General features: G+C 42.7%; 2 protein-coding genes across 12 annotated transcripts in view; both read left to right on the plus strand.

Moving 5' to 3' along the window:
* The window catches only part of LOC135250915 (syntaxin-binding protein 5-like), a 177,388-nt gene extending 162,087 nt beyond the window's left edge, over positions 1-15,301 (plus strand). For 6 of the 9 annotated variants that reach the window (XM_064327727.1, XM_064327729.1, XM_064327730.1 and 3 more), the window contains 7 exons: positions 3,126-3,230; positions 5,573-5,812; positions 6,249-6,612; positions 8,537-8,702; positions 10,717-10,828; positions 11,941-12,161; positions 12,559-15,301. In XM_064327727.1, the coding sequence (XP_064183797.1) occupies positions 3,126-3,230; positions 5,573-5,812; positions 6,249-6,612; positions 8,537-8,702; positions 10,717-10,828; positions 11,941-12,161; positions 12,559-12,600 (1,250 nt within the window). In that variant the 3' untranslated portion in view covers positions 12,601-15,301. The remainder of the gene's footprint in view (positions 1-3,125; positions 3,231-5,572; positions 5,813-6,248; positions 6,613-8,536; positions 8,703-10,716; positions 10,829-11,940; positions 12,162-12,558) is intronic. The other 3 variants (XM_064327732.1, XM_064327734.1, XM_064327735.1) reach the window with 1 other exon arrangement.
* A 44-nt stretch (positions 15,302-15,345) lies between these two features.
* LOC135250916 (interleukin-18 receptor 1-like) lies at positions 15,346-26,165 on the plus strand. 3 transcript variants are annotated; one of them, XM_064327739.1, is made up of 12 exons: positions 15,346-16,230; positions 16,327-16,396; positions 16,850-16,900; positions 17,606-17,684; positions 17,979-18,150; positions 18,771-18,918; positions 20,509-20,577; positions 21,008-21,137; positions 21,769-21,917; positions 22,197-22,340; positions 23,489-23,641; positions 24,604-26,165. In XM_064327739.1, the coding sequence occupies exons 3-12, from the start codon at positions 16,858-16,860 to the stop codon at positions 24,981-24,983; spliced, it is 1,467 nt and encodes a 488-aa protein (XP_064183809.1). In that variant the 5' UTR covers positions 15,346-16,230; positions 16,327-16,396; positions 16,850-16,857; the 3' UTR covers positions 24,984-26,165. The 3 variants fall into 3 exon arrangements, with proteins under 3 accessions (XP_064183809.1, XP_064183808.1, XP_064183806.1); XM_064327738.1 differs by having other exon boundaries at positions 15,346-16,399; positions 16,855-16,900; XM_064327736.1 differs by having other exon boundaries at positions 15,346-16,396.
* Positions 26,166-27,795: the final 1,630 nt, after the last annotated feature.

Consider the following 27,795-nt stretch of genomic DNA (forward strand, 5'->3'; position numbering starts at 1 on the left):
TTATTCCATGAACGAACACCAAACCCCCCGACTGCTGCAGTTGCTGTAGGCTACCCATTTAAAAAGCGTTTGTTTTTGCCCCGCACGGCACATTGTCTCACTATTTACCAGAAACCGATTTTTGTAAATCTTATAAACTCCTTAATTGGGCACCCAAGCGGTTCCGCCTTATCTTCCCTTTTGTTTAAAGCCTCGTTAATATTAGAGTCATTTAAAGCACGTTAAAACCTCGTTATCTAGTCATGATCACTGATGCCTGCATTCTTATCGTGTGACATCTATGGATATCTGTCAGAGACCAGAGAGGACATTAGCACCCTCATCTTCTCGAATCTGTTCTTGCAAACTCGCTCTGACAGTGATATGGGTCTGACCAACCCTTCCTGCTGCAGTCAGACAACTCAATTACACATCCCGAACAGCTCCGACGTGTTCTCCTTAATTAACAATAACATAAGTCGTTTTGTAGGATTTTTGCACTCTCCCTTTCCCTCATCGCTGTTATTGACGGCCCACCGCGGGCGAATGGTTTCACGGGCTGTTCCTTGGTTGGTTTGTTCCCAGCTCAGGGAGGGACGCTTGCTTGTGAGTGCCATGGGACTGCTGGACACGCTGAAAGTGCACGTGTCAGGAACACAGGGTTGTGCTTGGTGGTCGCCTAGAAATGGGTCTGTTTGCCTGTGATTCATTTGGGTTTAGGCAGGCCTTTTTGGTCGTTTTTAATAGAGCTGAGTTGGACTCGCCCAAGGAATCTAAAATATAGGCGCAAAGTTCGACCACCTTAATGGAACGACAGGGCCAAAGTGCAAGTAAAAAAAGTTAAAATAAACAAAAAAGTAAGGCAGTGCAGGCGCTCCAGTCTACATTTTACTACAGTCCACTGCTGCTTTCCTCGTGTTGTCAGCTCCTGATTACGTTTAAGCTTTGTGGGGTGTTGTTGGTGCCTCGTACTGCTGGTGTCTCGTCTTATTAAAGACGCAAGCGTGTGCTTGCACCTTGCTGTCTGGTATCAGATCCTGACAGCGCTAGTACCGATTGCGGAGGGCAGTCGAGCAAAGTAACCACAGCATCGCGAAAGTCTGTTCATGTCTCATTGTGCACCAGCGACCTCTACTGAGGGATAAGGTGCGTGCAGTCTGGCTGCGTCAGTTGCTTGCCAGCCGGTGGATTTCGGAGTGAGATTAACCACTGGCTGGCCCCTCTGAATCAATGGTGGAACACGAGACCGGCCTAGAAATATGTAGCCTTCAAGCATTTTCTTTTTCAGTTCTTCCTTTGACATGCCTTGGATGTTTCTATGTTTTAATTTTAATTAATAGCCTAAGGGTTATGTCATTTTTCTCCTGCAGTTAGATTAGAAAAGTGTTATTTATTTATTTATTTTTCTGCCTGGGCCTATACATTTCTCATGTTCATAAAGCAATTTATTTCTATTATAGTTATTTTTTATATTTTATGATTTGGAGACATCCATAAAAAAATATGTGGATCAACTTCCATCTCAAAACCAATAATTAGCTCATGGGTAGAATTTAATTTTAAAAGTGTATACAGGACAAACATTTTCCCTGTTCTATTTGTAAATCAATAATGTATGAATGGATGTATTGTACTTGTGTGTAAACAAAGTCAATGGCATCTTTAATTAGTTATAGTTGTGTCACTAGTGGGATATATTCTGACACTGCAAATACAGAAATGGACCATTTTTGATGCATCTGAATAATGATCAAAGGGTGAAGATGTCTATAGTATTTCTATAGTGGGCTGCATTTGACCATGGCTGACAATACTGTTTCATACTATGCCAATACCCGCATCAGTGCTAAAAATGTCAGTGTGAATGCCTGTAAACGCCTCCCTCCATTTTGGGATACGTTTGTGGTAGGTTTCATTCTGTCACAGTTTACTGGTGTCACCTCAACACCGACACACACACACACACACACACATGCAGACATGCACGTACGCTCTATGGTAAGTTGGCTGAAAACGGAATTAGTGAGGCCCCATGCCAATGCCGCAGTGAGGTCACACCCAAAATTAAAGGTTATGTCCTCAGCCTCCTAGCGGTGTAGGCGGTACCACCTACAAAATGATCAAATGAGGGCTCATCGCATATTTAAATCAGCAATTTAGTGAATCGTGACGAACGAACAAGCCGCTAGGCGGCACTCTTCAAGAGACTTGTCTGCAGCCAGCAACACCATTTTTATCCTGATCAGCTCTTAAGCTTTTAAGGGTGAGGGATATATAAGGTTTAATATGGGGTTGCTCACCTTTTTGAATGTGTGTTTTACACCTCTGTGCCTCCTACAATGTCTCTGTCCGCCTGATGACAGGTTGTAGATAACTACAGGTTCAGTAGATTATTGTGTTGTGTGTCATCTGCGATAAACATAGCAGATTTCTTGCGTAATTTTTTTTTTCACTCCTGCGGTTGCCACCCTCCCCAAAAATGTTCCATTTCCTGTCAGTGTGCTCTGACAGTTAAACGCAACCAAGCAGCACCCGCGCAAGAACATCGAAACTGAAGTCCCGAAATGGGTCCCTCAGCTCCAGTCAACTAAAAAAAAAAAAGCCATTATGTTTTTCCTATGTTCACATGTTGCTACCAAGATGAGGCAGTAAAATGAAACTGTCTTTATATACCTGGGGGATATTCATATCTTGTTTATCAACCAAAGGAGAAGTGGGTTTTGTGCGTTCCCTATATTTTTTCCATGGTTGAAATGTTCTGTTAAATTAGCTTTTTCAAAACTTTTTGCTCATCCAAATGGACGCAGTTTTTGTGACTTCTGATTATTGTAACCTTATTCCAGTTGTCTGAGACGGTTGTTAGTGTGTGGCAGTCTTGATTGTGGTTTTTCCTTTTTAATTCCAATAGCATTAATCAATGTATGGTGACAAAAAAAAAAAAAAAAACTGATTTCTGAAAGTTGAAGGCCATGTAGTTGGCTGTGTATAATCAGGAAGCGAGTGTGGCTTTCTGGCTTTGCACTTCCTGTTCAGCTGTATCTTCTCTTTCCCTCTCTGTGATCGTTTGGCGCTGCCTGCTTGCCTGTCCGTATGTGTGTGTGGCGTGTGTGCATGTGTATGTTTGGTTGGGGCGGGGGGAAGTGTAGGGTTTGCTTCCAGACGGGCAATGCTACATCAGCTACATGGAGTCAGTATGTACTCTCACGAAGAGCACCACACCCCCACCACCGCCTACTCCTGGGGCGAGAAAGGTAAGGGCGTTGCCGGGCGTGGCCTGGGGCTTTGTTTCGGTCGCCCTGTCCCCCTTCCCTGCCCGTTTGTCCGCTGGTGTCCCAGCCCTTGAGTTTGTTCTTGTCCAGTGCCAGCTGACTTCCTTCACCTGGCCGAAAACAAATAATAAATAGATATATACAGATATATTCTGTATATATTGCTAAAATAATATTGTCTGTACTACATGGGTATACGTGTTCAGTAGGTCTCTCAGGATGTTTGTTTCAATGTTCGATGGTTGTATGTATTATATACAGTAGTTGGAAGTGTATATACATTTTGGCAGTGTTAGTTTTTTTTGTTATTGCCAACAACATTAGGGTAGGGGTGCTGAGTATTTAGCAGTATTTAGTGCAGGTATGCCAACATGCTTTACATTTCACTGCAAATAAAGACAAAAAAATGTCTATGATTTCCCCCCCGCAATCCATGATCTTAATCACCAGTACGCCCACAAACTATCCCCCCACCCCGGCTGCAAAAACAAGAAACATCACTCCGGCCAGTTGGTTAAAATTGGCAACCTTGAAACGTTTATTTTCACTTCATTTGGATTAGCAATGTCTTTAAATTAGCACAGTTGTCAGGATGTTGGTATGTTGTTAGCTTTGGATGCAAAGCTTCACTACCAGTCCTACAGAAGCACTTCGGACGACCCTGCTGTTGAATGGCTATTTCCATTTACCATTTGGTTAGTTTAGCAGCTGACTCACTTGAATCAATCAAATCAAATTTGGTCTCCGCAGCAAAACACAATCATTGGTCCGCATCAGTGAGAATATGGTAGCTCCACCCATTTTGTAACTCATGGGGCCTAACTAACATCATTTTAGTTTTCCTTTCCCAGATCTGAAATGAGACATAATCAAGCAGTGCAAAAGTGTAGGTCTTGGACTTGGAAGATTTAATTATGTGAGGAATGTAACATCTAAACATTTAAAGGGCTGTGCCTTTCTTTAATATGTGGGTTTAGCTCATGGTTACTCGTGTGGGTTTCTGTGTCTGTGTGTCTATGCGTGAAATTCAATGTTTAACTTACTTTTCTGTAAGTTTCCCCTGTCCTGATTTGGGAAAACATAAGGGAGCAATGAAAGAAATTGAAATAAATGTGTCAAGGTTCCTTTCTTACATGTTTTAAGTGTATTGATTTCTCTCCTGTCATGTGATCACCCTGGTCTGGACAATTCTGTTTGTTTCAGTGGAAACTGGTGCCTTTGTTCCTGGTGTGTGTTGTGCAGCTCGGTAGTTGTAGAGTTGTAGAGTTGTAGAGGTGGGCAACAAGGGGCATATCCATTTATGGTTTTCATGTCAACTTCTGGCCTCAATTACACAATTAGCCCAAACATTTACACCATCTGACATTTTAGATATGCGACATAGCTGCGGCATATGCGACATAGCTCAGGAGGTAAGACCGATTGTCTGGCAGTCAGAGGGTTGCCGGTTCAAACCCCACCCTGGGCATGTCGAAGTGTCCTTGAGCAAGACACCTAACCCCTAACTGCTCTGGCGAATGAGAGGCATCAATTGTAAAGCGCTTTGGATAAAAGCGCTATATAAATGCAGTCCATTTACCATTTACCATTTCTTGATCAGCGCATAAATGACTTCTTGTGTCCCTATATGAAATGTTTTACTGTTATCTAATCTACAAGTGAACCAATGTTGCATTCTGCAGCCAATTAGCTCATTTAACCAGAGTAACTGGTTGAAACTTACATACTGATTGGCCCTCCAGAACTGGACATGCCCACTCCTGTTAGAGCTTAGTGAGATTAGGGCAGGGCTGCCAAACCCTGCTCCTGGATATCTACCGTCCTGTAGGTTTGCACTCCAACCCTAATAAAACACACCTCATTCAACAGCTAGAGATTTTGTGGAGCCGCTAATTAGTAGAACCACACGTGCCAAATTAGGGTTGAAATGAAAACCTACAGGACAGTAGATCTCCAGGAACGGGATTGGGCAGCCTTGGATTAGAGACTAGAGCAGGGGTATCCAGTCTTATCCGAAAAGGGAAGGTGTGCGTGCAGGTTTTTGTTTTGGCCCAGCACTAAGAAACCCGATTCTACAAATGAACTACTAATTAACTAATCATGGTCTTCAATCAAGACCTTGATAAATAGAATTAGGTGTCGTAATTCTGGGCATAAAACAACAACGTGCGCCCACACAGGACCTTTTCGGATACTATTGGACACCCCAGGACTGGAGCACGTGGGCAGGTTAATGATGTCTAACCGGGGTGTGTTTTGCTTCCTCTGCTCCTGGGTTTGTGGGGCCTTTGCCACTCCGTGCCGCTCACCGGCGCCCCCCGCAGAGAGCCGCGAGAACTCCTTCAGCCACTCGCGCAGCTCCAGCGTCTCCAGCATCGACCGCGAGACCAAGGAGGCCGTGACCACGCTGCACTTCATGGAGTCCTTCGCCTGCAAGACGGACGCCGCGCCCTCCCCCTGCCTGTGGGTGGGCACCAGTCTGGGCGTGGTCCTCATCCTCGCCCTCTGCGTCCCCGCCGACGACGAGGACCGGCTGGACGAGCCGGTGACCGTGGCGCCGAGCGGTGAGCCCCGCCCGACACGCCCGTGACCGACAGTTTCGGTGGATCAACGAACGGACCGTGGATGGGTCTGCAGTGACGTTCAGAACGTTATCTTACGGCTGTTTCGTTTCTCCTCTCTATCTTCTGCCCTTCCTTCTCTGTGTCCTCTCCTGTCTCCTCCGCCCTCTCCCCTCATCCCTTCTCTGCTCCATTTCTGTCCTTTCTTCTGCTTTCTGCCCTTTTCCCTTTCTTCTCTCTCTCCCTTTATCTTCTCCTCTCTGCCATCTCTTACCCTCTTATTACTGCGTTCCTTTGCTTTTACTCTCCTCTGGTCCCTCTCTCCCCCCTCTTCCCTATCTCTCATTTCTTCTGTCTCCCTCTTTCCTCTCCATCTCTTTCTCCTCCCTGCCCTCTCTCTCTCTCTCTCTCTCTCTCTCCTCCGTCCTGTGGCGCCCAGGTTCAGTGCTGATGCTGAAGGGGTCGGTTTTGAGGTTCGGGTCGCTGGACTGCGGGGGCGCTCTGATCCCGAGCCCCTACGAGGCGTGGCGGGACCCCCACGCTCACGAGGACCACGACAGGCCCCGGAAGCGCAAGCTGGTGAACTTCTCGCCCGGCTCGTCCCAGGACGTGGCCAGGGAGGGCCACCTGGCGGTGGTGTGCTCGGAGCGGCAGGCCAAGGTCTTCCTCATGCCGGCGCAGACCTGCCTGTTCGCCCACAACATCACCGAGTCGTCCTTCGTCCTGCGGGCCGACGTGGTGTCCGTCTGCGGCAGCGTCGGCCTGGCCTGCTTCTGCGCCAACGGGCACATCATGATGCTCAGGTAGGGACTGAACCCTACTGTCAGTTACTGAACTCTACACTCCCTTACCAATGTCACTGAGCCCTACTGTCCACTACTGATCATACCCACCCTTATCAATGATTACTGACCTCCACTGTCAGTTACTGACTTCTACACAACCTTACCAATGTCACTGACCCCTACTGTCCACTACTGATCATACCCACCCTTATCAATGATTACTGACCTCCACTGTCAGTTACTGACTTCTACACAACCTTACCAATGTCACTGACCCCTACTGTCCACTACTGATCATACCCACCCTTATCAACGATTACTGACCTCCACTGTCAGTTACTGACCTCTACACTCCCTTACCAATGTCACTGAACCCTACTGTCAGTTACTGACTTCTACACAACCTTACCAGCAATCGCTGAACCCTACTGTCAGTTACTGAACTCTACACTCCCTTACCGATGTCACTGACCCCTACCGTCCACTACTGATCATACCCACCCTTATCAATGATTACTGACCTCCACTGTCAGTTACTGAACTCTACACTCCCTTACCAATGTCACTGACCCCTACTGTCCACTACTGATCATACCCACCCTTATCAATGATTACTGACCTCCACTGTCAGTTACTGAACTCTACACTCCCTTACCAATGTCACTGACCCCTACTGTCCATTACTGATCATACCCACCCTTATCAATGATTACTGACCTCCACTGTCAGTTACTGACTTCTACGCAACCTTACCAATACTCACTGGACCCAACCGTCAGTTACTGACCTCTGCACACTCTTACCAGCAATCACAGAACCCGACTGTCAGTTACTGACCTCTACACACCCTTACCAATACTCACTGAACCCGACCGTCAGTTACTGACCTCTGCACACACTTACCAGCAATCACAGAACCCGACTGTCAGTTACTGACCCCTACACACCCTCACCAGCAATAACGGAACCCGATCGTCAGTTACTGACCTCTACACACCCTTACCAGCAATCACTGCACCTGTCATCAGTTACTGACCTCTACACACCCTTACCAGCAATCACTGCACCTGTCATCAGTTACTGACCTCTACACACCCTTACCAGCAATCACTGCACCTGTCATCAGTTACTGACCTCTACACACCCTTACCAGCAATCACTGCACCTATCATCAGTTACTGACCCTATCCACCCATATCAACGACTACTGACCTCTACCACCAGTTACTGACCCCTGCCCACCCTCACCAAAGATCACTGACCCCTACCTACCAATCCCTATTGACCCATGCTGCCCTGCCTTGCCCGCTTCTGAGCCAACAGCCACATTATGATTCTCGGGTGCCCAATGAGGGCTCGTATTCAGTATATAGGTTTCACCCTATCCTTATCTATTAGATCAGCACACTTACTCTTAAAGGCTATATGAATGTAAGCTCTTATTTCCAAAACTCTAACAGGTCACCATACTGTCATCCTCAGTAGTAGGCACTTTCAAAAGTAAGTGTGTAATGAGTCACAAAGGGAAAAAACTTCCCCTCATTGTTTACCACGTCATTGTTAGAAGAATTAAACTGGGATATTTTTTATTTCATACATTCTCCCTCGAAGTGTTATAATGAATACACAGGCTCCATTTTTCATTAGTGACATGTTTTCATCAATTACGTAACCAGGGGTGTCACACCACAATCCTGTAGGCCTGCAGTGTCTGTTGATGTAGACTGTTCCAAACACGCTTAAATTAAGCCACTGATTTTATAAAGAGTCCACACACCTTATTTTCATGGCCCTTATTGGTTGCTGATGGAAAGGAAATGACAAAAGCGCTGCAGCCCTCCAGGACCTTATTTGACACCCTTGATGTGAAGAGATGTGGACAGGGTTTCTGCAGACAGCTGTGTGCGATCTCCCATTGGCCGCTTTCTTGATGTCGCTGCAGCCTGCCCAGCCTGCGCCCCCTGCTGGACGTCAACTACCTTCCGCTGACGGACATGCGCATCGCCCGGACCTTCTGCTTCACCGACGGGGGCCAGGCCCTCTACCTGAGCTCCCCCACTGAGATCCAGCGCATCACGTACAGCCAGGAGATGTGTGACAGCCTGCAGGTGTGTGTGCGTGTGTGTGTGCGTGCGTGTGCCTGCACGTGCATGTGTGCGTGTGCCTGAGCGCGCGGGTGCGTGTGTGTGTGAGCGTGCATGTGTGCATGCGTGTGTGTGTGTGTGTGTGTATGTGTATGCGTGCATGAATGTGTGTTTGTGTGTTTCAGAGAGGCAGAGAGAATGTGTTTTTCAAAACATTTTTGGCACCATTGAGTTTGTTTTCGGAGCATATAATACAGCATGCAGGTATTTATTTTCCCCTCATAAATCCTAATTAATACCCCTGGAACTTGTTAATGTGCAAGCAACTGTCTATATTTTTTTATCTGTTTGCTGTTCTCCCCGTGATCCCAGCTATTCAGCGTATTTTAGGGAAATATTGCTGCCTGGATCATCATCATATCAGCCAATAACTTTGGAAACACAGACTCCAAAACACAGCAGTGAGGCAGCGAGTGAATTGAGAACTTGGTTTGCAATCACTCGTCTCAGGGTGCTGTCCCACAGTGTTTTGTGTTACCCTGGTGCCGAAATCAATTGCCGGATGAAAGGATAATGTGCAATTAGCATTGTGAGCTTATGTAAATCACCCGTGGTAAGGGTGCTGTACATCACACCCGTGCTGTTAATTTTAGGCAATAATCCTGAATTCATGGCTTTCCTATGCTGTCAGAGCTATGCTGAGCTAAGTCACCAAAAGTCCCTCTCTTTGCCATAATTGTCTATAAGAAAGACAAGTAAACTAATGCCTAGCTATCAGTAAAGCAGCATTCACCTGGGTGTGCACGCACACACACACACACACGCACACACACACACACTAGAGTCCCCAGCCCTGATCCCGGAGAGCCACACACTTGGATTGCTTTTGTTTTTGCCTTAAAATCAACAACTAATTTAGACCCAAAAAGCTGAGTTAACTGTGTAATTAATCACTTTAATCAATAATTAAGTGCTGAGTAACAATAAAAACAAGTAGATCTTGTGGTTCTCCAGGACCAGGATTGAGAAACCCTGATACTGGTAATTAACAAAAAATCACAAAGCAACGTAGCAATTAATCAAACAACATCCCAGGATGCATATACAAACTATCTCCTATAATTATAGCAAACTGGGATGTATGAGGAAACTTTAATGACTTTTAAAGGCATACTATGCAGGATTTATTTTTAGCCTTGCTGTGGACTTGTGTTTACAATCAACGAAGTCTCCTCCTCTGTCTGCAACCCAGCCCCCTTACTCTACTTCGGCTATTGAGGAAAAGCAATTCCAAGGTGGCTCTGGTTTTTGAACGAGCCCTGTCAGCTTGTCCGCTTCACTGTACTTCATCTCCGCCATTGCAGTAGCTAGCAATAAAACGCTCTGCTGAAACCTGATCCCACCCCATAGGCTCTGTAGCCACACCCTCCCCTCCCCACATTGAAAAGAGTGTCACGTCCAGAAACATCCCAAACACATTTTAGACAAAGAAATACAGGCAGAGGAGCACGGATTTGCCAAATGTGCGCAAACACAGAGATTGTCAGCGCATCATAGATATGACTGAACACAGTTATTTTATAATATTATAATTAATATAGGCATGATTGTTTTTCTGAAGCTTCAGCGAACTAAACAGCTGAACACGCTGATGTTTCATGAACTTCACTGTCTAAATTTAAAACTGGAATGGAATTCAAAGTGTAAGGCGTTATCAGCAGTAGACAGAATCATATGCTTAAGATTGTGATTTCCATGCATTCATTCATTTCAAATGCACACCAAAACAAGACAGCAGCCACACATCAGTTGACCGAAAATTTTGGGTGCATCCTTAGCTTGGAGCAATCAGTTTAATCACAAACAATTGACTGATTGGTTGGTTGATTGAATGGTTGTTTTAGATCGATTAGCGGTGCAGATGTACAGATGAGCAGATGGATTAAGGGGATGTATAGATAGGTGAATGGATGCATGGACACATTGATTTATCGGTTAGATTATTAATTGATGTTTTTATTTGATTGGTCAATGGCAGGATATGCTGGGGGAGCTGTTCACTCCGGTGGAGACCCCAGAGGCCCAGAACAGAGGCTTCCTGAAGGGCTTCTTCGGGGGAAACACACAAACCTTCGACAGGGAGGAGCTGTGTAAGTCACATGAGTGGGAATGAATCGCTGCCATCACCGCCAATGATAAGGAGCAGGGCTGCACAACTCAATTTCAGGAGGTCTGCAGTGTGGCCTGCCTTTTGTTCAAATTATTCTGTTTTAATTTTATAAACACCTGTATACGGCAGTGCTGGTTCACTCCTACGTTTGACAAATGTAGATTATTTTTCCTAAGCGCAATCTGCAACTGTAGCGCACCTTATCAAAAATGGCAGATGAAATAATTGATTGGGCTGATAAAATAATAAACAGCATAAGTTTGCCTGAAATCCTAAAACAGATTGACCATCATTGTGCACCCCTGATTGTCCATCCATTATGGTGGTGCTCAGCCCTTGGCCTGGGGAGACATGGGGTCTGCTGGTTTTTAATGTCTGCAGCTTAAACAGCACAACCCGGTGAGAACCCAGGGGAGATGTGTTAACTGTGTAATCAGCTGCTGCTTCCAAGTAACACGAAAAACCATTATAACATGAAAAACATTTTATAATATAAACAACTATCAAAAATAAACAATAAAGATATAATGAATGAAGAATAAAGAAATAAGTACATGAACGGGAAAGAAATGAGAGAATCAAATAAGGGACCCCACAAGAAGGTGCCCTAATCCACCCCCACCCCCCCACCCCCAACGTAGGATGCCCGGCACGTGGGAGAGTTTCATTCCCTGTGTGGCAAATGAATGTAAATCCTCAGGAAATGCATTTTCCAGAGGCAAAAATAAAACCAAATTCATTCCCTCCTCTTGCTGTTTCTCTCCTGCCCTCTCTCTCTTGCTCTTGTCCTCTCTCTCTCCTCTCCTCTCTTCTCCTCTCTCCTCTTGCTGTTTCTCTCTCTCTCTCGTTCCACCCATCTCTCTCTCGTTCCACCCATCTCTCTCTCTCTCTCTTTCTCTCTCTCTCTCGCTCATTCCACCCATCTCTCTCTCTCTCTCTCTCTCGTTCCACTCCTCTCTCTCTCTCTCGTTCCACCCCTCTCTCTCTCTCTCTCTCTCGTTCCACCCCCCTCTCTCTCTCTCTCTCTCGTTCCACTCATCTCTCTCTCTCTCGTTCCACCCATCTCTCTTTCTCTCTCTCTCTCTCTCTCAGTCGGAGAGGCCGCAGCAGGGAAGGGGTCGCGCAGCCTGGCCCAGCACATCCCGGGTCAGGGCGGGGTGGAGGGAATGAAGGCGGCGGCCGGGGGGGTGGTGAGCGACCTGGCCAGGGCCCGCGTCGCTCTGGACGAGCGAGGCCAGAGGCTGGGCGAGCTGGAGGAACGCACGGCGCTGATGATGTCCAGCGCGGACATGTTCTCCAAACACGCCCATGAGGTACGGTACAGCAGGGGAACGGTGAATCCTGCCTGCCTTTTATCTGACACCAAATGGTCTTACAGTATGTGACTGATCCGATCACGTCATTAGTAGCTGAGCCGTGGAACAGTACGTTTTTAGCACCAAATAATATGCAAATGTAACCTTAAGATGTGATGTGAAAAAAGAGAAACAAAAATAATAAATAACAAAAAAGAAATGTGCTGTACAGTATATTCTGTATTTATGTAGCCTGTCTATACAGTATTTGTCCAGATCATCTTTGATTTCCATCATGAAGAATGCTGTTGTATGTACAGTTTTGGTGATGAAATTGTGAATAGAGCCATATTATATTGTATTAGAAGTACTGATATTAGGACGTTTAGTTCATGCCTGTCTTTACTTCCCACAGCTGATGCTGAAATGCAAGGATAAGAAGTGGTATCAGTTCTAAAATCCTGGAGGAAGAATCATTTCTCTTCCCTGAGGGAAATGGACGAATGAAACGGGGAGAGACATGGCACTAGCACTGGCTTTGTGTTTCTGTTCTTCCTGGCAACCGCTGGAGAGGACAATTCCCATTGGTTGTCGGAGCTGAACAGCATGGTGGATGGATTCTGTAGACTATGGAGGGACGGTACCTGACCAAATGGGGGGTGGGGGTGGGGGGGTTTGTAAAGTGAGGTTCCTCGGTATTACCCCCTCTCTCTATTACCCCCTGGATCGTGGTTCATTTCCGTTTTAGGATCCTCTCACCCGTCACGTCTCAGTGGCTACTGTAACAAAGGATGAAAATAAGCCAAATTGCATGAAACAAGAAAGGTGAATAATCAAACAAAAAAACTGCCATACTAGAAGCAGCATGTTACGACATTTGAAAGAAAAAAAGTTTATTTATTAATTTAAGTCAATTTAGAAACTAACTTAAAAAAAAAACTTTCTATTTTTTGAGATCGTTTAAAAAGTACAAAAAAAAAAAAAAAAGTAAAAAGAAACAAAAAAGAAATATACCCCAAATTGCTACAAGGCCAAAATATTCTGGGCTTTTATGATTTTTTTTTTTCTTCCTTTTACAGACAAGTGATATTTTAGAATAAAGCTATTTGCTTTTTAAACAATGCTACTCTAAACACTAAATCTTCTTTGCAAGAAAAAAACAAGATCCGTCATGTGCCAGCCTAACTCTGATACACGTTCACTCAAGCAAATCTATTTTTCAGGTGCGGTCACTGGTTATTCATTGGTGCGCAGTCTAGTTTGCAGTTCAGTTTAACCAGATATTTAGCTTTTTATTGGCTGCGACTACTTTTGGATTCAGTATTACTCCTTAGACATCCCAAATTATACGTATATACTGTACATGGAATGAAAGCTGTTTCGAGTGTATGTGTCTGGTTATGGAACCGAGGTTGGAAGACATGAATAAATTCCTGTTTTGTTTGTTTAGGTCCATATGCATATCCGTATTTCATGTGCCATAACCTGGATGGGTGAACTCTGATTGTAAAGTAGTAAAGCTCATGTGCTTGACCTAATACATTTTCTATGGAATAGATAGGTGGCCTTTAATGGACGTTTGTCACAGTTCTGTTTAGCTCGTTTTGGTTTTGCTTATACATACATACACGCGCACACACATACACGCACATCTATATTTGCACATTTTGTCATAGCTACAGTATTGTGATTCCCCGGAGGCAATTCAAATATGAGCTATAGGCTCTGCCAAAGCAATCAAAGCAATCAAACGTAAATGACAGATCTATGCGTCTATATTGCTATACGTCAGACTGTCACTGTGAGAGAGCCATGCATTTCCATTTCATAAAGACGTCCTCGTTAGACTCTTTTATAGTTTATGGTGTTATCAACATTTATTTCTATATAAAGTATATTTAATTAAAAACTAAAAAAAACCTTGGTCAGTTGCTGGTCACCTTAGGGAAGAGATGACAGAGACTGAACTTATCCACTATCAAGGTATAGTCATGAAACATCTTGTGGTTTTTGGATATTTTTACCATACATGTATATAGAAATCCTATAGTAAACTGACTGGTCTTACAGAGTGCAATGGCAATCATGTGTGTCTCTCTTTCATACTGATGCATCTTCAATCAACATTTTCTGCACCTTACTCCAAATGCATTTTATCCTTCAGGTTATATTTGTTTTACATGCTTTTGCCTTAGATACTTTAGTAGTAGTCTGCAATAACAATCCCTGCCCCATAGTTCTTGGTGACAACCTTTCTGTGAGTATTTGTCCTAAAAATGTGCTATGTTGTTATGTAATGTATATGTTGAGTATCTCAGTGGTAGTGCATAACAACGACATGTTGAAGCGCTGATCAGAGGCATTTTGGATTAAATAATACAGCAGATCACTGTGTACGAATGGTCTAAGCACAGATATTAAACTTAGTGAAATTGGTTTTAAAAACTACTCAGATTCCAGCAATGAATCCATCTTCCTCTGGTTTTCATGCTGAAAAGACATCCATGGCTTTTACATATACCTGTCTGAATTCCTTCATTAGCACCAGCACAAGGTCTTCAAAAATGCCAATAATGCCGTTCACTAAATGATGCCAAGTTGAAACTGATCCATTTCCTACCTAGAGCCCAGTGTGTGCTCTCCACAGTGTCCAGGTCTGATCATGGATAGCTGGTAACTGTGTGGACATTGTGTGTACAACAAAATGGGGTTGCAGGGAATTCTTGTTGTGTGCCCAATTCAAAGAGATTTGTGTTCAGCCCGTCAGTGTGACTGTCCTTAATGGCTATAAATTACAATAATATTGACTGGGTGTTTTGTTTGTACACTTTCAATTTTCATATTAATATGTACATCCCGGGGAACAAATACAGTTCTGAGAATTGTCTGTGGCTATTGTACCTGTTTATGGGTGGTACTGTAACTGATGTTTCAGTTCTGTGGGAGTCCCTGTATTTCACTCTGTAGTTTTGTTATTGAATCATTGTCTCGTTTTTCTTTTTTTCTTTATTATTTTTTAATCAAAAGTGGCCGCAAAGTTTGTCTCCTTTAACTGAATCCTGCCACTTTGTTTTCTTCTTAATATCCTAGTAGTGTAGTAGAAGTTACAGAAAAAAAACAGAATATGTTGATGCAAAATAAACATTGATTGATGTTCACACTAGATTCTGTGTGTATGTTTTGTGTACAGATGCTGTGATAACCTCAAGTAGACCTAGTGATATTCAATCAAGTTTTAATCAAAAGAATTGGCTTCTGACAACAACCACTTGGGAGGGGAGAACATTCCTGTCTGAACTCGACCGGAATTGACAAGAAAGGTCTTGCAAAATGGTCAGGAAGTCTGCTTGAAATTAAAGCAGTCAAGAGTGTGTACAGTAATGGTAACCCTCTTCCTGAAAATGTACCATCCTGTAGATTTTCATTTCAACCCCAATTTGGCATACCTGACGACTAATTATCAGCTCAATGCAGATCTTTAGCTGTTAATTGAGATGTGCTTTATTGGGGTTGGAGTGAAGACCTAGAGGACGTTAGATATACAGGACTAGGGTTGATAACCAGTGGTGTACAGGGTGTGCATAATAATTGGCAGCATTCAGGTTTTTTTTTTTTTTCTTAAGGGGCTAAAAGAGCGTGAAAAAACTGACCCAATTTCACAACCGAAAAACCATACCCTTCATTCTTTCTGTGGAAAAGAGAAGAACAGACCGAAACTTCTTTCTATTTCCCCTCCCAAATACAGGCGTGTTATTTACGAATATTCGTTGAAGTTCTCGCCAGGAGGTAGGACAGTTACTAGGTTGTCAGCCGGCTATCTAGTTTTAAATATGTACATGTCTCGTTATGCATTTTATTTTTGTCATAGCGTAATTACCTATATGTCGTTTGAGTTAACACGAGATAGGGGGAATCCCATACTGCCTTGCAGTTTCATTTTTCTTTTCTTTTTTTTCGGTCTAAAAAAAGTGTCAAGAGGGAGTTCCGTTGGAGTTTCCGTTGTTTCATGATCCGTTAGCTGTCACTATGGATTATAATTTTAATGACTGGCTGCATATAGCGCTAAATTAAAGTTTTCTGTTTAATTGTTCGTGAATCTGTATTAGTATGGATATTATAGGGTATGGTACCTATCGGCAATTACCAGGCATCAATTAACCACAGACACAGACAGAAAGCTAAGAAGAAGAAAAAACGCAAAACAAGTCTGATTTCTGGAAGAGTAAACGGACCTATCTGAAAACTGTTACAAGGTAGTCTACGAAATATTATTAATCGATCACTGCACGCACTGGTAATCATTGTAGCGCAACACAAGGTAATGCTGAAAAATGACGGCACCTTCTTACAATAAATCTTCGCACAATCAAGTCGCAAATTGTAGATAACTGCTGTAAAAAAATAATGATTAAAAAATAAATAAAAATAACAATCTAGTTAACTCATTAATGTACGGTGTAACTGATGATGTTCAATAATGTGAACGTAATTTGTCTGATTCACTATCATTCGCACATTTCACAAATTAAGAGACTGTAGTACAGATGTTATTGATAACATACTAATTCTGTTCGTGTTTTTCCTATTGATTTAAAATTGGTCGACAATGCAGCTTGAAACAAGAGTATTGCTGTTCATGTGTTGATACTTCTGTGTGGTCTTTTTCGTCATCGCTTTCTTACTTATATCATTCGATCAATTTTTAGAAGAGAAGATGAAACTCCTGTTTTTCGTCATCTTTCTCTCCGGCTCCCAAGGTAATATTGGATTGGATGAATTATTGGATTCATCTCCATGTCCAGTGTATTTATAATGCAGTTGTTCCATGACAAAACGAAAGTATGTACTAATCATATAATGGAACTTAAAGAGCAATGCATTGGATAATATTTTTTTTAATATATGGAGGCTCTCCAAAAAACATATTCTAATACATGAAAAACACGTGTCATCCAGGCATACTAGATTCAGTTTCTTATCAGATGTATCCCATTGAGACCAAAGAGGCAGTACTTGGTCCATTTTGCTATAATTCAATCGTTTCTCAGTAAAATTGGAAAAAAAATCATTTGCATTTCAGAAAACAGAGCCATGTTTCATAAATAAATAATTGTTATATCTGAATATGCGAGTCTCAATGCTCATGATATCATCAGAACATCTCCCTGATGAAGAATCAAGAATGTCAATATATTGGATCTTCATATTTTATATTGCATTGTTATGGTGATATTATCTTCTAATGTTCTCCCTATAACTCTGAAGTAACAGGAGGTGGAGATACTGACATCATCACTTCTTTTGCAGATACAGAGAAAATATTTGGTTTTAACAAATGAAATACGAGACACAAAATAGGGCAGAACTGGGCATGCCTCCATACAAAGATAACTGTGGTGCCTCCAGCTCCTAAACTCGCTTGTATCTTGTTGCCTATGTTTGTGTTGCTTTGATTTGCACAGGTCTGGCTGGCCTCCATGCCTCTGGCCTTGCGAAAGCCGAACAGGCTGGTGCGCACGAGGGCCAAGTGGGAGCTTTGACGTACGTACTATGTGTGTGCAGTGTCTTTAGCAACATCCTGTATGCTTGTGAAAAGTCATCACGATAATGCATGAAATCAGTTAACTAGATTAGGCAGCGATGTATGCCATCAGTATATTGCGTTATGTGGTAATGCGTGCAGACGGTGTAGTGGATTATGTAATTAGGCCTGAGATCCCAGGCCACATATGCACAGTGCCCTGCATATGATTTCATCCCATAAACTTCTTCCGTAAAAACCCCACTTGTTTTACCTAGTATCTCATGCTGTCTCATGATTTGTCCCTTTTTAAGTAATGGCAGCAGCATCCTTGGGCAGGCCTGGTCTAACCTGACAGTGAACAGAGGAAACTGCTACACAGAGGATAACCTGTTCAGTGTACAGGGCAGCGTGGGGGAGTCTCTCGTCCTGAAATGCCACCGGCAATCTCGTGCTTCCCTTAATTCCAGCATCACCTGGAAGAAGGTATCATATGAGCCTCATGAAGCAGATGTGCAAAAATCTGCTTTAATGTTAAGAATGGAAAGCTTTACATCCAGTGAAGACTAAAAAAAAGACTAATTGTTGTTGAGAGTGGATAAACACTCCCCCTCCAAGGTATGGAAAACAAAATGGTTTCCCTAGGATCACATGCTGGTCAGAAGCCTTCGTCATTCTATTGCAAATGAGCCTGTGAAACTAAAACTGAAACTAAAACTACTCTGAGATTGAAGAAAATAAAGATCAAGTAATTTCTCATAATGACAAATTTCATCATACCTTTTCATGATACTGCAGATGCACTATAGTTTCTGTAGGAAACCTCCTGATTTGGAAATTGTAACATTATGTGTGTGTGTGTATGAGTCTGTGGTACCTATGCATTTCTTTACCTATATATTTCTTTAAAGGCAAAAACTGCACGTGACATTTTCTCAGGAAGTCAGAAAATTTATCGAATTTCAATTTGTGTCTTGAATTGCCTGAATTGAAGTTAAAGAGACCTCAACACTGGTATATTGTAAGTGAAAGGAGTGAAGGTTTCCAATGTCTCTGGCTCAACGAGACCCAGCCTTGCACTGATTTGAATTGTTTTCCTCTTCTAGAACTGCTCATCGGAACTGCGCTCCGGAGAAAGCCTTATCTTTCAAAGTCTTACGACAAGTGACGCTGGATATTACACCTGCACATGGTCCTTCAGCAATGGAACACAGGTGTACACCATGTCTAGAACCCAGGAGCTGAAGGTGGATGGTAAGATTTCTCTCCAGCAGTTTCTCTTTAAAAAACGACATGTTAAAAAAAAAAAAAATCTAGCAACTGTTAATATGAGATATCAAAAGATAAGAAATGCATCACGAATAAGAAGTTGAATTGTTTTTATTTCAATTGGATGTCATCTTAAAGCACCACCCATAATTTATTATTTGTGCTCATTTACCCTTGTGTTTAACTGTAGCACAGCATCCTCTCACCCCCTGCAGTATTGATGATGATTAAGGCTGGGTGTTTACCACAGAAATCATTGGTTGAAATCACAGAGGTGTCAAGGCAGAGTTGTTGTAAATCACAGAAAAATGGACAAAAAAAAAAAAAAAAAAAGTTAATTTATTGAATTCATTAGTAGATCTCAGCAGTGAGAAATTATTGAAATAACATGCGCAACTACAGCAACAGTAACAAGTGTTTAAAGTTTAAAAAAAAAAATCAACAGACCCCACAGTGTCTGGAAACTCCTTGGTCTGGGGCTGTTTTTCATGATTTGGGTTGGCCCCTGAGTTCCAGTGAAGGCAAGTCTTAATGCTACAGCATACAATCACATTCTAGATGATTTTGTGCTTCCCCAGGGGGAAGGCCCTTTCCTGTTTCAGCATAACAGTGCCTCCGAGCACACAGCAAGGTCCATATAGAAATGGTTTTGTTAAGAATGGTGTGGAAGAACTTCACTGACCTGCACAGAGCCCTGACCTCAACCCCATCCAGCAGCTTTTGGGATCAGTTGGGAAGCTCAATCAGTGCTCAACCTCACTATTGCTCTAATGGCTGAATGGAAGCAAATCCCTGCAGAAATTCTCCAACATGTAATATAAATCCTTCCCAGAAGAGTGGAGGTTGTTATAGCAGCAGGGTGGACCAACTCCATATTAATGCCCATAATTTTGGATGAGATGTTGGATGTCCAGTTTCCACATGCTTTTGGCCATATAGTGTATATAGCCTGGTTGATTTAATTGCTTAATTTGGAAAGAAAGGCATGCCTTTTAATCTAATAGAACATTGTTAGAAATAAAGCATTCTCAAATTACAGTACTAAAATAAAACATGGTTTTGATACAGTGTTGTACATAGCAAGAATTGAGTCCTTGATGGAGCATCTGTTGTCATTGACTGTACTGACTGTGTCACTGTAACAGTAATGGGAAAATGAGCCTTGGACATCAACACTGTTCACAGGGGCCATCAAGCGTCTGATTGCAACAACTGACAAGGATGGAAATCTTGATTCCAGCTCACTCTAGAATCGGTATACATGGTCACGCATTGTTTCTCCCAGCATTTAAAATGCTTTGGCCTATACAAATCACACTGTAGGCTGCATTAAGGTTCATAGTTACCATCCAAAACTGCCGAAAAATCCAGAAAGCACTGAAACTGTAAAAAAATTATGGAAATGCCAAAAAATAACAGAATTTGTGACACCTGTGATTCCCGTGACAAACACCCAGTCTTAAGGGTGATTCAGAGTAATCATTTCTCAGAACTGTTTTTCCCTGTCAGAGAGGATTCTGAAAAAAAATTTAAGGGACCAAAATTAATCTTTCGCTTTATGCTTTGTTCTGACAGAGGGTCGTGTTGTGCTTGATCCTAAGATTATTCAGCCGCTGGACAATGCCGAAATAAAGGTGGATGTGGGTAAGGGAAGGCTCTCTGCCTTTTTGGTGTGTATAGCACTATGCACATCAGGTTGTCATAGTGATTTATTGTGGGAATTTTCTACAGCAAAACGAAAAGCAAAAAAAAGAAAAAGGAAATCATTTGAGTTAAAGAGGGGAAAATTCAAGATGAACTGGAAAACAAACTTGCTGCAATTTTTATCATAACATGGGTAATGTGTGTATGGGCATTTGCAAACTGCCTAGTCATTTTGTCATAGTTTTCAATCTGTGAAAACTCTGATACTTTATAAATGCCACAATCTGTGAAAACTATGACATTTATCAACATTGACATGATGCAATACATCCCTGGCATTTAAAAAAGAAACAAAAAAACATTGGACTTTTTATGGAATGGCTAACTCCGGTCTTAAATAAATAATTGAAATGTGTGTGTCTCTTTAAAGGGAAAGCAGCTGTGGTCTCATGTGTAGTGGTGCTTCATTCTGAGCCAGAATTTGAATTGATTTTCTGGATGAAGAAGACAAAGTGGGTATCAAAGGAACCCAGCGAGCCTGTCTTTTACAACGAAACCATGTAAGCTCCGTCTGACATCACAGGCCTGCCTGCTCCCAGCTCCCACATCATCCAAGTGCCCCATTTCTGTTTCTGCAATGTTTCTGCCACTCCGCAAAATGAGAAGAGTCAAAGTCAAAGATTAGATCATGACAACTTTACCCAATCACCACGATGCTCAGGGAGCTCAGATGGTTAGAAAGAGTCCCATGTGGTTAGTAAACAAACGTATGTTTAAAAATACTGAAAGCTATATTTTGATTATTTCCCAAGCTAAGATGGTCTACTGTTGGTCCATGGCAGTGCCACCACCACCCTAAATCCCTCTCATGCAATGTCTCATTGGTGTTAACGTCATATTCCCATTAAAAAATGGCAGCTAATTGTGCTCATTTATGACACACTACTTGCGATAACGCCAACCTTTAGCCATGAGTACCTTTGCTTCAGCTGACCCAATAGACCAGTTTAGAAGGACGAGACGTGCATGGCTGAGGGACCAGGAACGTGCTCCTGAATCCCTGTCAATGCCCAGGCGCAGCTGTGAAAGAGCAATGAGCGCTGCAAAGCGCTAACTGATCTGGGATCTACATGGCTGTGGAAAGGCAGCTTGTGCGTTCTTCACTGAACCATCCTTTTGTATCATCCATAGAGAGCGGCAGATGAGCGGGAAATACCACATGATCGCATCACTGGTGTTCAGACGCGTGACCCCAGAACACCTCAACACTAAGTACACTTGCAAATTAGACTCACCAATTCCTTCCTCAATTAATGTGTCCATCACCCTGACAGCGAGAGGTGAGAGTTCATTCATATGTGCCTGTGTGTATAAAAGCATGCATCTGTTAGTTTGGTATTGTTCCATGGATTGGCGTGTGTGTGTTTGTTTGTCTGTGCTTGTGTGTGTGTGTGTGTGTGTGTGTACATGTATGTGTGTGTGTGTGTGTGTGTGTGTATGCGTGCGTGCGTCTGTCTGTGTGAGTGTATTATTGTTCTATAAATAGGCTATAGATTGGTGAGAAGCAGCAGTGTGAAGTTTGGCTATTTTTAATTTGTATTTGATTGTCTGTTTCCTAGGTGATGCTCCATCACCTTTCCTGTGGTTGGGGATTGTGATGTTTGCTGTCGTTGCATCAGTGGTTACGGTCATCTACGTGAAGTTCAAAATAGACATTGTGCTGTCTCTCCGACAACTCAGGGGTGCTTCCTCCTCTGTTAAAGGTGAGGCAAGGTTTACAGGTTGTGGCCACTAAGGACAGCCACTCCCCTGTTTGAGTAGGGGCGGTTCTTAAAGAAAGTCACTCCCCGGTAAGAGGAGAGGGAGGGCTTTAAGGACAGCCACTCCCCTGTTTGAGTAGGGGCGGTTCTTAAAGAAAGTCACTCCCCGGTAAGAGGAGAGGGCGGGCCTTAAGGACAGCCAATCCCCTGTCCACAAAGGAGTGTCACTTAGAGACAGTAGCCCCTTTCACACATGCAACATGGAACACTGCCGTATTTACTCTCCCGGCAATCTAGTGGCTTTTCTGATTCACACAACTAAGGACTCTCCAGTATGTTACCAGGATGATAGCATGTACACAGCATAATGGTGTCAGTCAGCTGTTTGTTGTCTGAACCAGCCCGGCGGGGTATAATGTTGTTACTTATCAGAGAATCAAGCTAACCTTTCATAAGTAGCTTACTAATCCAGAAAAAGTTCAATATAATATATTTTATACAGCTATATTTTAATGTGCACGTGCACCTACAGCAATATATGCTATCACCATTACACATCCACGGCATATAAATAACTATGTGGTGGTGATAGCATGTACTGCATAGCATGTTAATAAGGTGGAATGACATTTATTTGGTGTATGTGCTCTGTTTATGTATTTGCAGTAGTAAGAAACAACATACTGTAGCTTGATGGATGTCTTAGCGAAATAAGCCGAGTTTTTGTGTGCCTGTTTCAACAATATTTTGGTTTTGTTCAAACAAACGACAAACAAACATTATTGGAGAAATTGTCAAAGGGACTTCCTGCTTTAGCAGGCTCTATCTCATTCCAGGACTTATAAATGCTGAAGTTCCAGAGCGTTGCTGGGTAAGGCTCGATGAGTAGAAAGTGCTTGTAACACCCCCAAGATGCGAAAAACTCTGTTAACTTGCTGAAGTCAAGGCAGAGAGGATACAATTTGCTATGAACTCAAGCATTTTTAGTTTTAATAATTTACATTAAGTACAGCAAATGCTTTGCACCAGCAGTGAACCAACAGGGTTTCAACAGAATATTATTTAGTAACACAGTTACATGCTGAGAAATTGCAGAACATTAAAAAAACTATAAAAAATAAAAACTCAGCCAGATTTTTCTCATATTTCAGATGGAAAGCAGTATGATGCCTACATAATGTATTATAAGGCAGCCAGCGAGGAGGCCCTGACAGAGGAGGAGCAGAGGCTGATCCCCCGCATACTGGAGACTGAGTTTGGCTACCGGCTGTGCCTGTACGAGCGAGACATCCTCCCAGGCAGAGGTGAGGCCCGGCTTCTTACTCCTGCTGGTTTCAGTGCTACAAACGGTACAGCAGACAACACAAAACTCTCCCCCGTGGGTCACACATCAACTCCACCAAAATGAAAACTCTGTCACTCTTGGATAACGTTGGTCACAGTTTGTGGCTAACTAAAAGTTACTTTAAAAAAAAACTTTTTCCAGCTGTTTTATTGTTCCCATTTTTGCTCTCAATTTTGGACTTGTTGCATTAACTGTCAGTCTGTTCCATTTCTGATATTCCATCATCCTCCTCCAAAGCTCATGTAGCCATGAGATACTTATTTGTGCTCTAAAATCCATGAGTTTAGCTGTGTACATAGCATGCTGGAATATATTACAACTGAACTGGCTCAGGCAAATGGCAGGTACAGACCAGAGGAGGCGCTGTTGAACAAGGAGGTAGGTTATTCCTTTGGGAATGATACCCTCCCTCTGGGAGATGGATATGTGACTTCAGTGTGGAAGGTGCTCATCATTTTTAGAGCCTTAATAAGTAATGCTGAGTGCACATTGGGAATGTGACTTTGGTTTATTACCCATATTTTCATTGTTAGCAGTTAAGTTTTATTTTTATTTTTTAACAACATGTGAATGGTTTCACATATTTAAACAAAATGTTATATTAGACAAAGGAAACACAAAACACATTTTAAAATAATTTCATTTATTTAGTGAAAAAGGTTATCAAACACCCACATCATGTGTAATTGCTTATTTGAGACGAGCTTAACCGTGTTGTAGTGTGTAGATTTTTTTATAACGGTGTTTGTTTTGTGTGTAGATTGCTTTATGTGCATGCAGATTGGTGTGTGTGTGTGTGTGTATGTCTGTGTGTGTGTGTGTGTGTGTGTGTTCACATTTAGTTGGTAGTATATCTCACTCTGTATGAGCATGTGTGTATAGACTGGTTCATACGTCTCTCTCTGTATACTGCTGTTGCAGCGGTACCGGAAGCGGTGCTGGAGCACATTGGGCAGAGTCGGAGGCTGGTGCTGCTCCCAGGCACCCTGGAGGCGGAGCACGAGAGCTGGGTGAAGGGCATGGCTGGGGGCGGGGCCGGAGACGAGCAGGGTCTGCTGAGCGGGCTCCACGCGGCACTAGTGGATCGGCAGACCCGGCTGATCCTGGTGGAGAGAGCCCCGCGCGGCAAGCAGGACTCCCTGCCCGAGCCGCTCCAGCTGCTGGTCCGCTCTGGAGGCGCCGTAGCTTGGAGGGGTGACCGCTCCACGCCCCTCTCTTCCCCCTTCTGGAAGAAACTGCGCTACCATATGCCTGCCCAGAAGAGCCCCAAGCACAGAGTAGAAAGCATGACTATGCTGTGAAGGAAAGGAGAGGGGGAACAGAGAACTGTGTGGAATTCCTGAAATGTGAAAGAAGAGAGAACGCCAGCTCTGTGAAGTACTTATTTTTATCTGCTTTGGTTCCTCTCAGATGGTGCTCTGATTTTTAGGAGCACCAAGGGTGCATAGGACACCTATTGTTTTTGCTAGGATTCTTCTTCTTCCGCCTCTTCGCACCATTTTGAATTTTTTCAAAAACCTGATTCTCACCAAATTCAGCATGTGTTATCTGCAGCCCATTGCTGTGTTAAATTGTTATAAAGGACATTTTTATACATAAAAAGATGGCCACAGGACTGTAATTTACATTTAGGAAAAATGGCTGACCACTCACAAAATATTCGTATGGCCACAAATTCACGTTGATTGCAACGATACTTCAGGGGATGATAGATAGCAATATTATGGTTTACCGTGCACAGGCTCACTGTGTCATAGTGGAATATGACCTGTAGGGGAGCGCTTGTTGCAAAATACTAATTTTGAATAGGCTCTATACATGCACAAAATTTCTTCCTCCTCATCCTGAAAAAAATTTGCTCAGAGAACTCTTAAATTCTTCCCTATTGGATTTTCTGCCATTTTGAATTTTTTGAAAAACACGAATCTACAATGTTAGTCCAATTCTCACCAAATTTGGCATGCATGATCTACAGCATGTCCCTGTGTTAAAATGCAGAATACATTTTGATATTTCCAAAGATGGCCACAGGACAACAATTTACATTTAAGCAAAATGGCTGCCCACTTCCAAATTATGCGTATGGCCCCAATTTTAGGTTGATTGCTATGGTACTTCAGGGGATCTTAGATTGTTTGTTAGATTACAAAAGAACACCAGCACCAATGTCGACAGTAGTATTGTGAATGATAGAATTGATAGAGTGTGTGTTGTTAATAACGTGTTACGTCCCCAGCCTCTGCTTGCCTGGGTAGTGCAGGTGGAGGTAATACCTAATTGCTTAATTGCTTGATTGCCTCCACCTGCCTGTGGCCCAGTATAAGCCCTGCAGTATGAGGCAGGGGAGATCTTCTTTGGGGCTTCTTTTGTGTGGTTTGCGTTTTGGTGGTTTGGGTAGAGATCTTTTATTGTGTGAACTTTGTGTGTTTTTGTTTGTGCCTTAGTTTGTAATTTAGATTAATAAATGTCTGGCTTTATTTTTAGATCAGTTTCTGTCTGTCTAAATTGTTAGATCAAACTGCCCTGATGTGAACCTGCACATTTTATGAGAAAAAAACATGCATTATACAAGTGTGTATTTCTGCATTCCGGTGTATTTGCGTGTTTGTATGTGTGTGTGCTCACTAGTGCATTACATGATTGTGCGCAGGTAAAAGTCAGATACCCTTGCTGAATGTTGCACAGGATTAGCACACAGAAAAGTGTTTACTCTACACAAATGAGGTTGGGGTGGGTGGAGCTGATGGGTAAACAGAGGTTATTTTTTCACACCTGTCACAGTGTCTGTGGCGAAAATTGCACTGATAGCAGGAAATTCTGCTGAACCCCTTTGTCATCCTCACACCCCCGCCCCCACCGCCCAGAAGTAACTCTACTGCTCTCGCATCAAGAAGCCTGCTTTTGCACCAGAGGTCATGGATAACCTCTTATAGGTGCAAGGGAGCAAGAGGGTGAATGTGTTAACTAAGTGTCATGAGCCTGTCTAGAGAAGAGCACTGTGTGTGATTTGTTTTTAAGGTGACCTCTCATCTCTTTATCAACTGCAAATTTGTGAATTTCATTACGCTGTAATAACATCGTACTGAGGGGGATGAATTAGCACTGCTTGTGTATATAAAATCTGTACAGATACTGTCCATGGTATAGCTATGTGGTATAGCAGAAACTCAACTCTCTTCTCTGCAGCTGACTGTGATTTGTCTGTGACTTATTTGATTCACAGGTTCCATTCACAGAGATTTTCACATATACTAGATTAAAACAATGAAAGCATACAGTAGATATAATTAATGACAGGAACAATTAACCAGAACATTTCTCAGCCACGGGAGAATGAACCAAGCCTTTAAATGTAGCTGTGGTCATAAGTTCACCCATTTTAACCATTTTTGCGACGTATTCCAAGTCCAGGGTGCATCGTAATTAAAAGCAGTCTTTCCAATTTCAAAAAATGGATGAGATATTAAAAAACCAACAACGCTGAGTTTGAGTGCCAATTGTAATTCTCTGTTTTTTTAAGTGTTCTTATTGTCTGCCAGGAGGATATAGTGCCCACTCCCCTTCATGCAGAAAATGTCAGTGAATAACTTTCCGTCTATTTTTGAGAGGGAACCTTGTGAGGAGGATGGTAAAAGATGGTAAAAGAAAGTCAGGCCAGTGATATTAAAGAAGTCAGTTATTGTTTCCATATTTCAGCCCTACATGGAAACAAAAAAATTAAAAATATAAAGATCTGGTGATCTGAGTGTAGAGAAGTCACCTGCTACTGTGTGCAATAGTCTAATTTGTTTCATGTGGTGGTTGTAGTAGCAATAGGTTTTTGATATAATCTATCTTGGGTCACTGTAGATAGACCTCATATTTATAGTTTCATTTCGACTCCAATGAAATCCTATACATACTATAACTGTAGTCCAGAGACAACAAAACAACAAAATGGTGTCACTGTCCAGATACTTGTAGACTGCACTGTGTACACACACACACACACACACAGTGAGAGTCATAATGTTTGGAACAAAGACATATATTTGTTCTTGATTTGGCTCTGTACTCCACAATTTTAGATTTGTAATCACATGTTTAACCACAAGACAATTCACATGTGGTTAA

This window comes from Anguilla rostrata, chromosome 3 (genome assembly GCF_018555375.3).
Source record: "Anguilla rostrata isolate EN2019 chromosome 3, ASM1855537v3, whole genome shotgun sequence".
NCBI lineage: Eukaryota > Metazoa > Chordata > Actinopteri > Anguilliformes > Anguillidae > Anguilla > Anguilla rostrata.

What these genes read in the sequence shown, in the direction of transcription:
- LOC135250916 (XM_064327738.1), top strand. Translation starts at nt 16,858, where the DNA reads ATGAAACTCCTGTTTTTCGTCATCTTTCTCTCCGGCTCCCAAG. An exon ending in GTCTTTTACAACGAAACCAT is followed by an intron (nt 21,138 to 21,768) that starts GTAAGCTCCGTC and finishes TATCATCCATAG; the next exon opens with AGAGCGGCAGATGAGCGGGA. An exon ending in TGCTTCCTCCTCTGTTAAAG is followed by an intron (nt 22,341 to 23,488) that starts GTGAGGCAAGGT and finishes CTCATATTTCAG; the next exon opens with ATGGAAAGCAGTATGATGCC.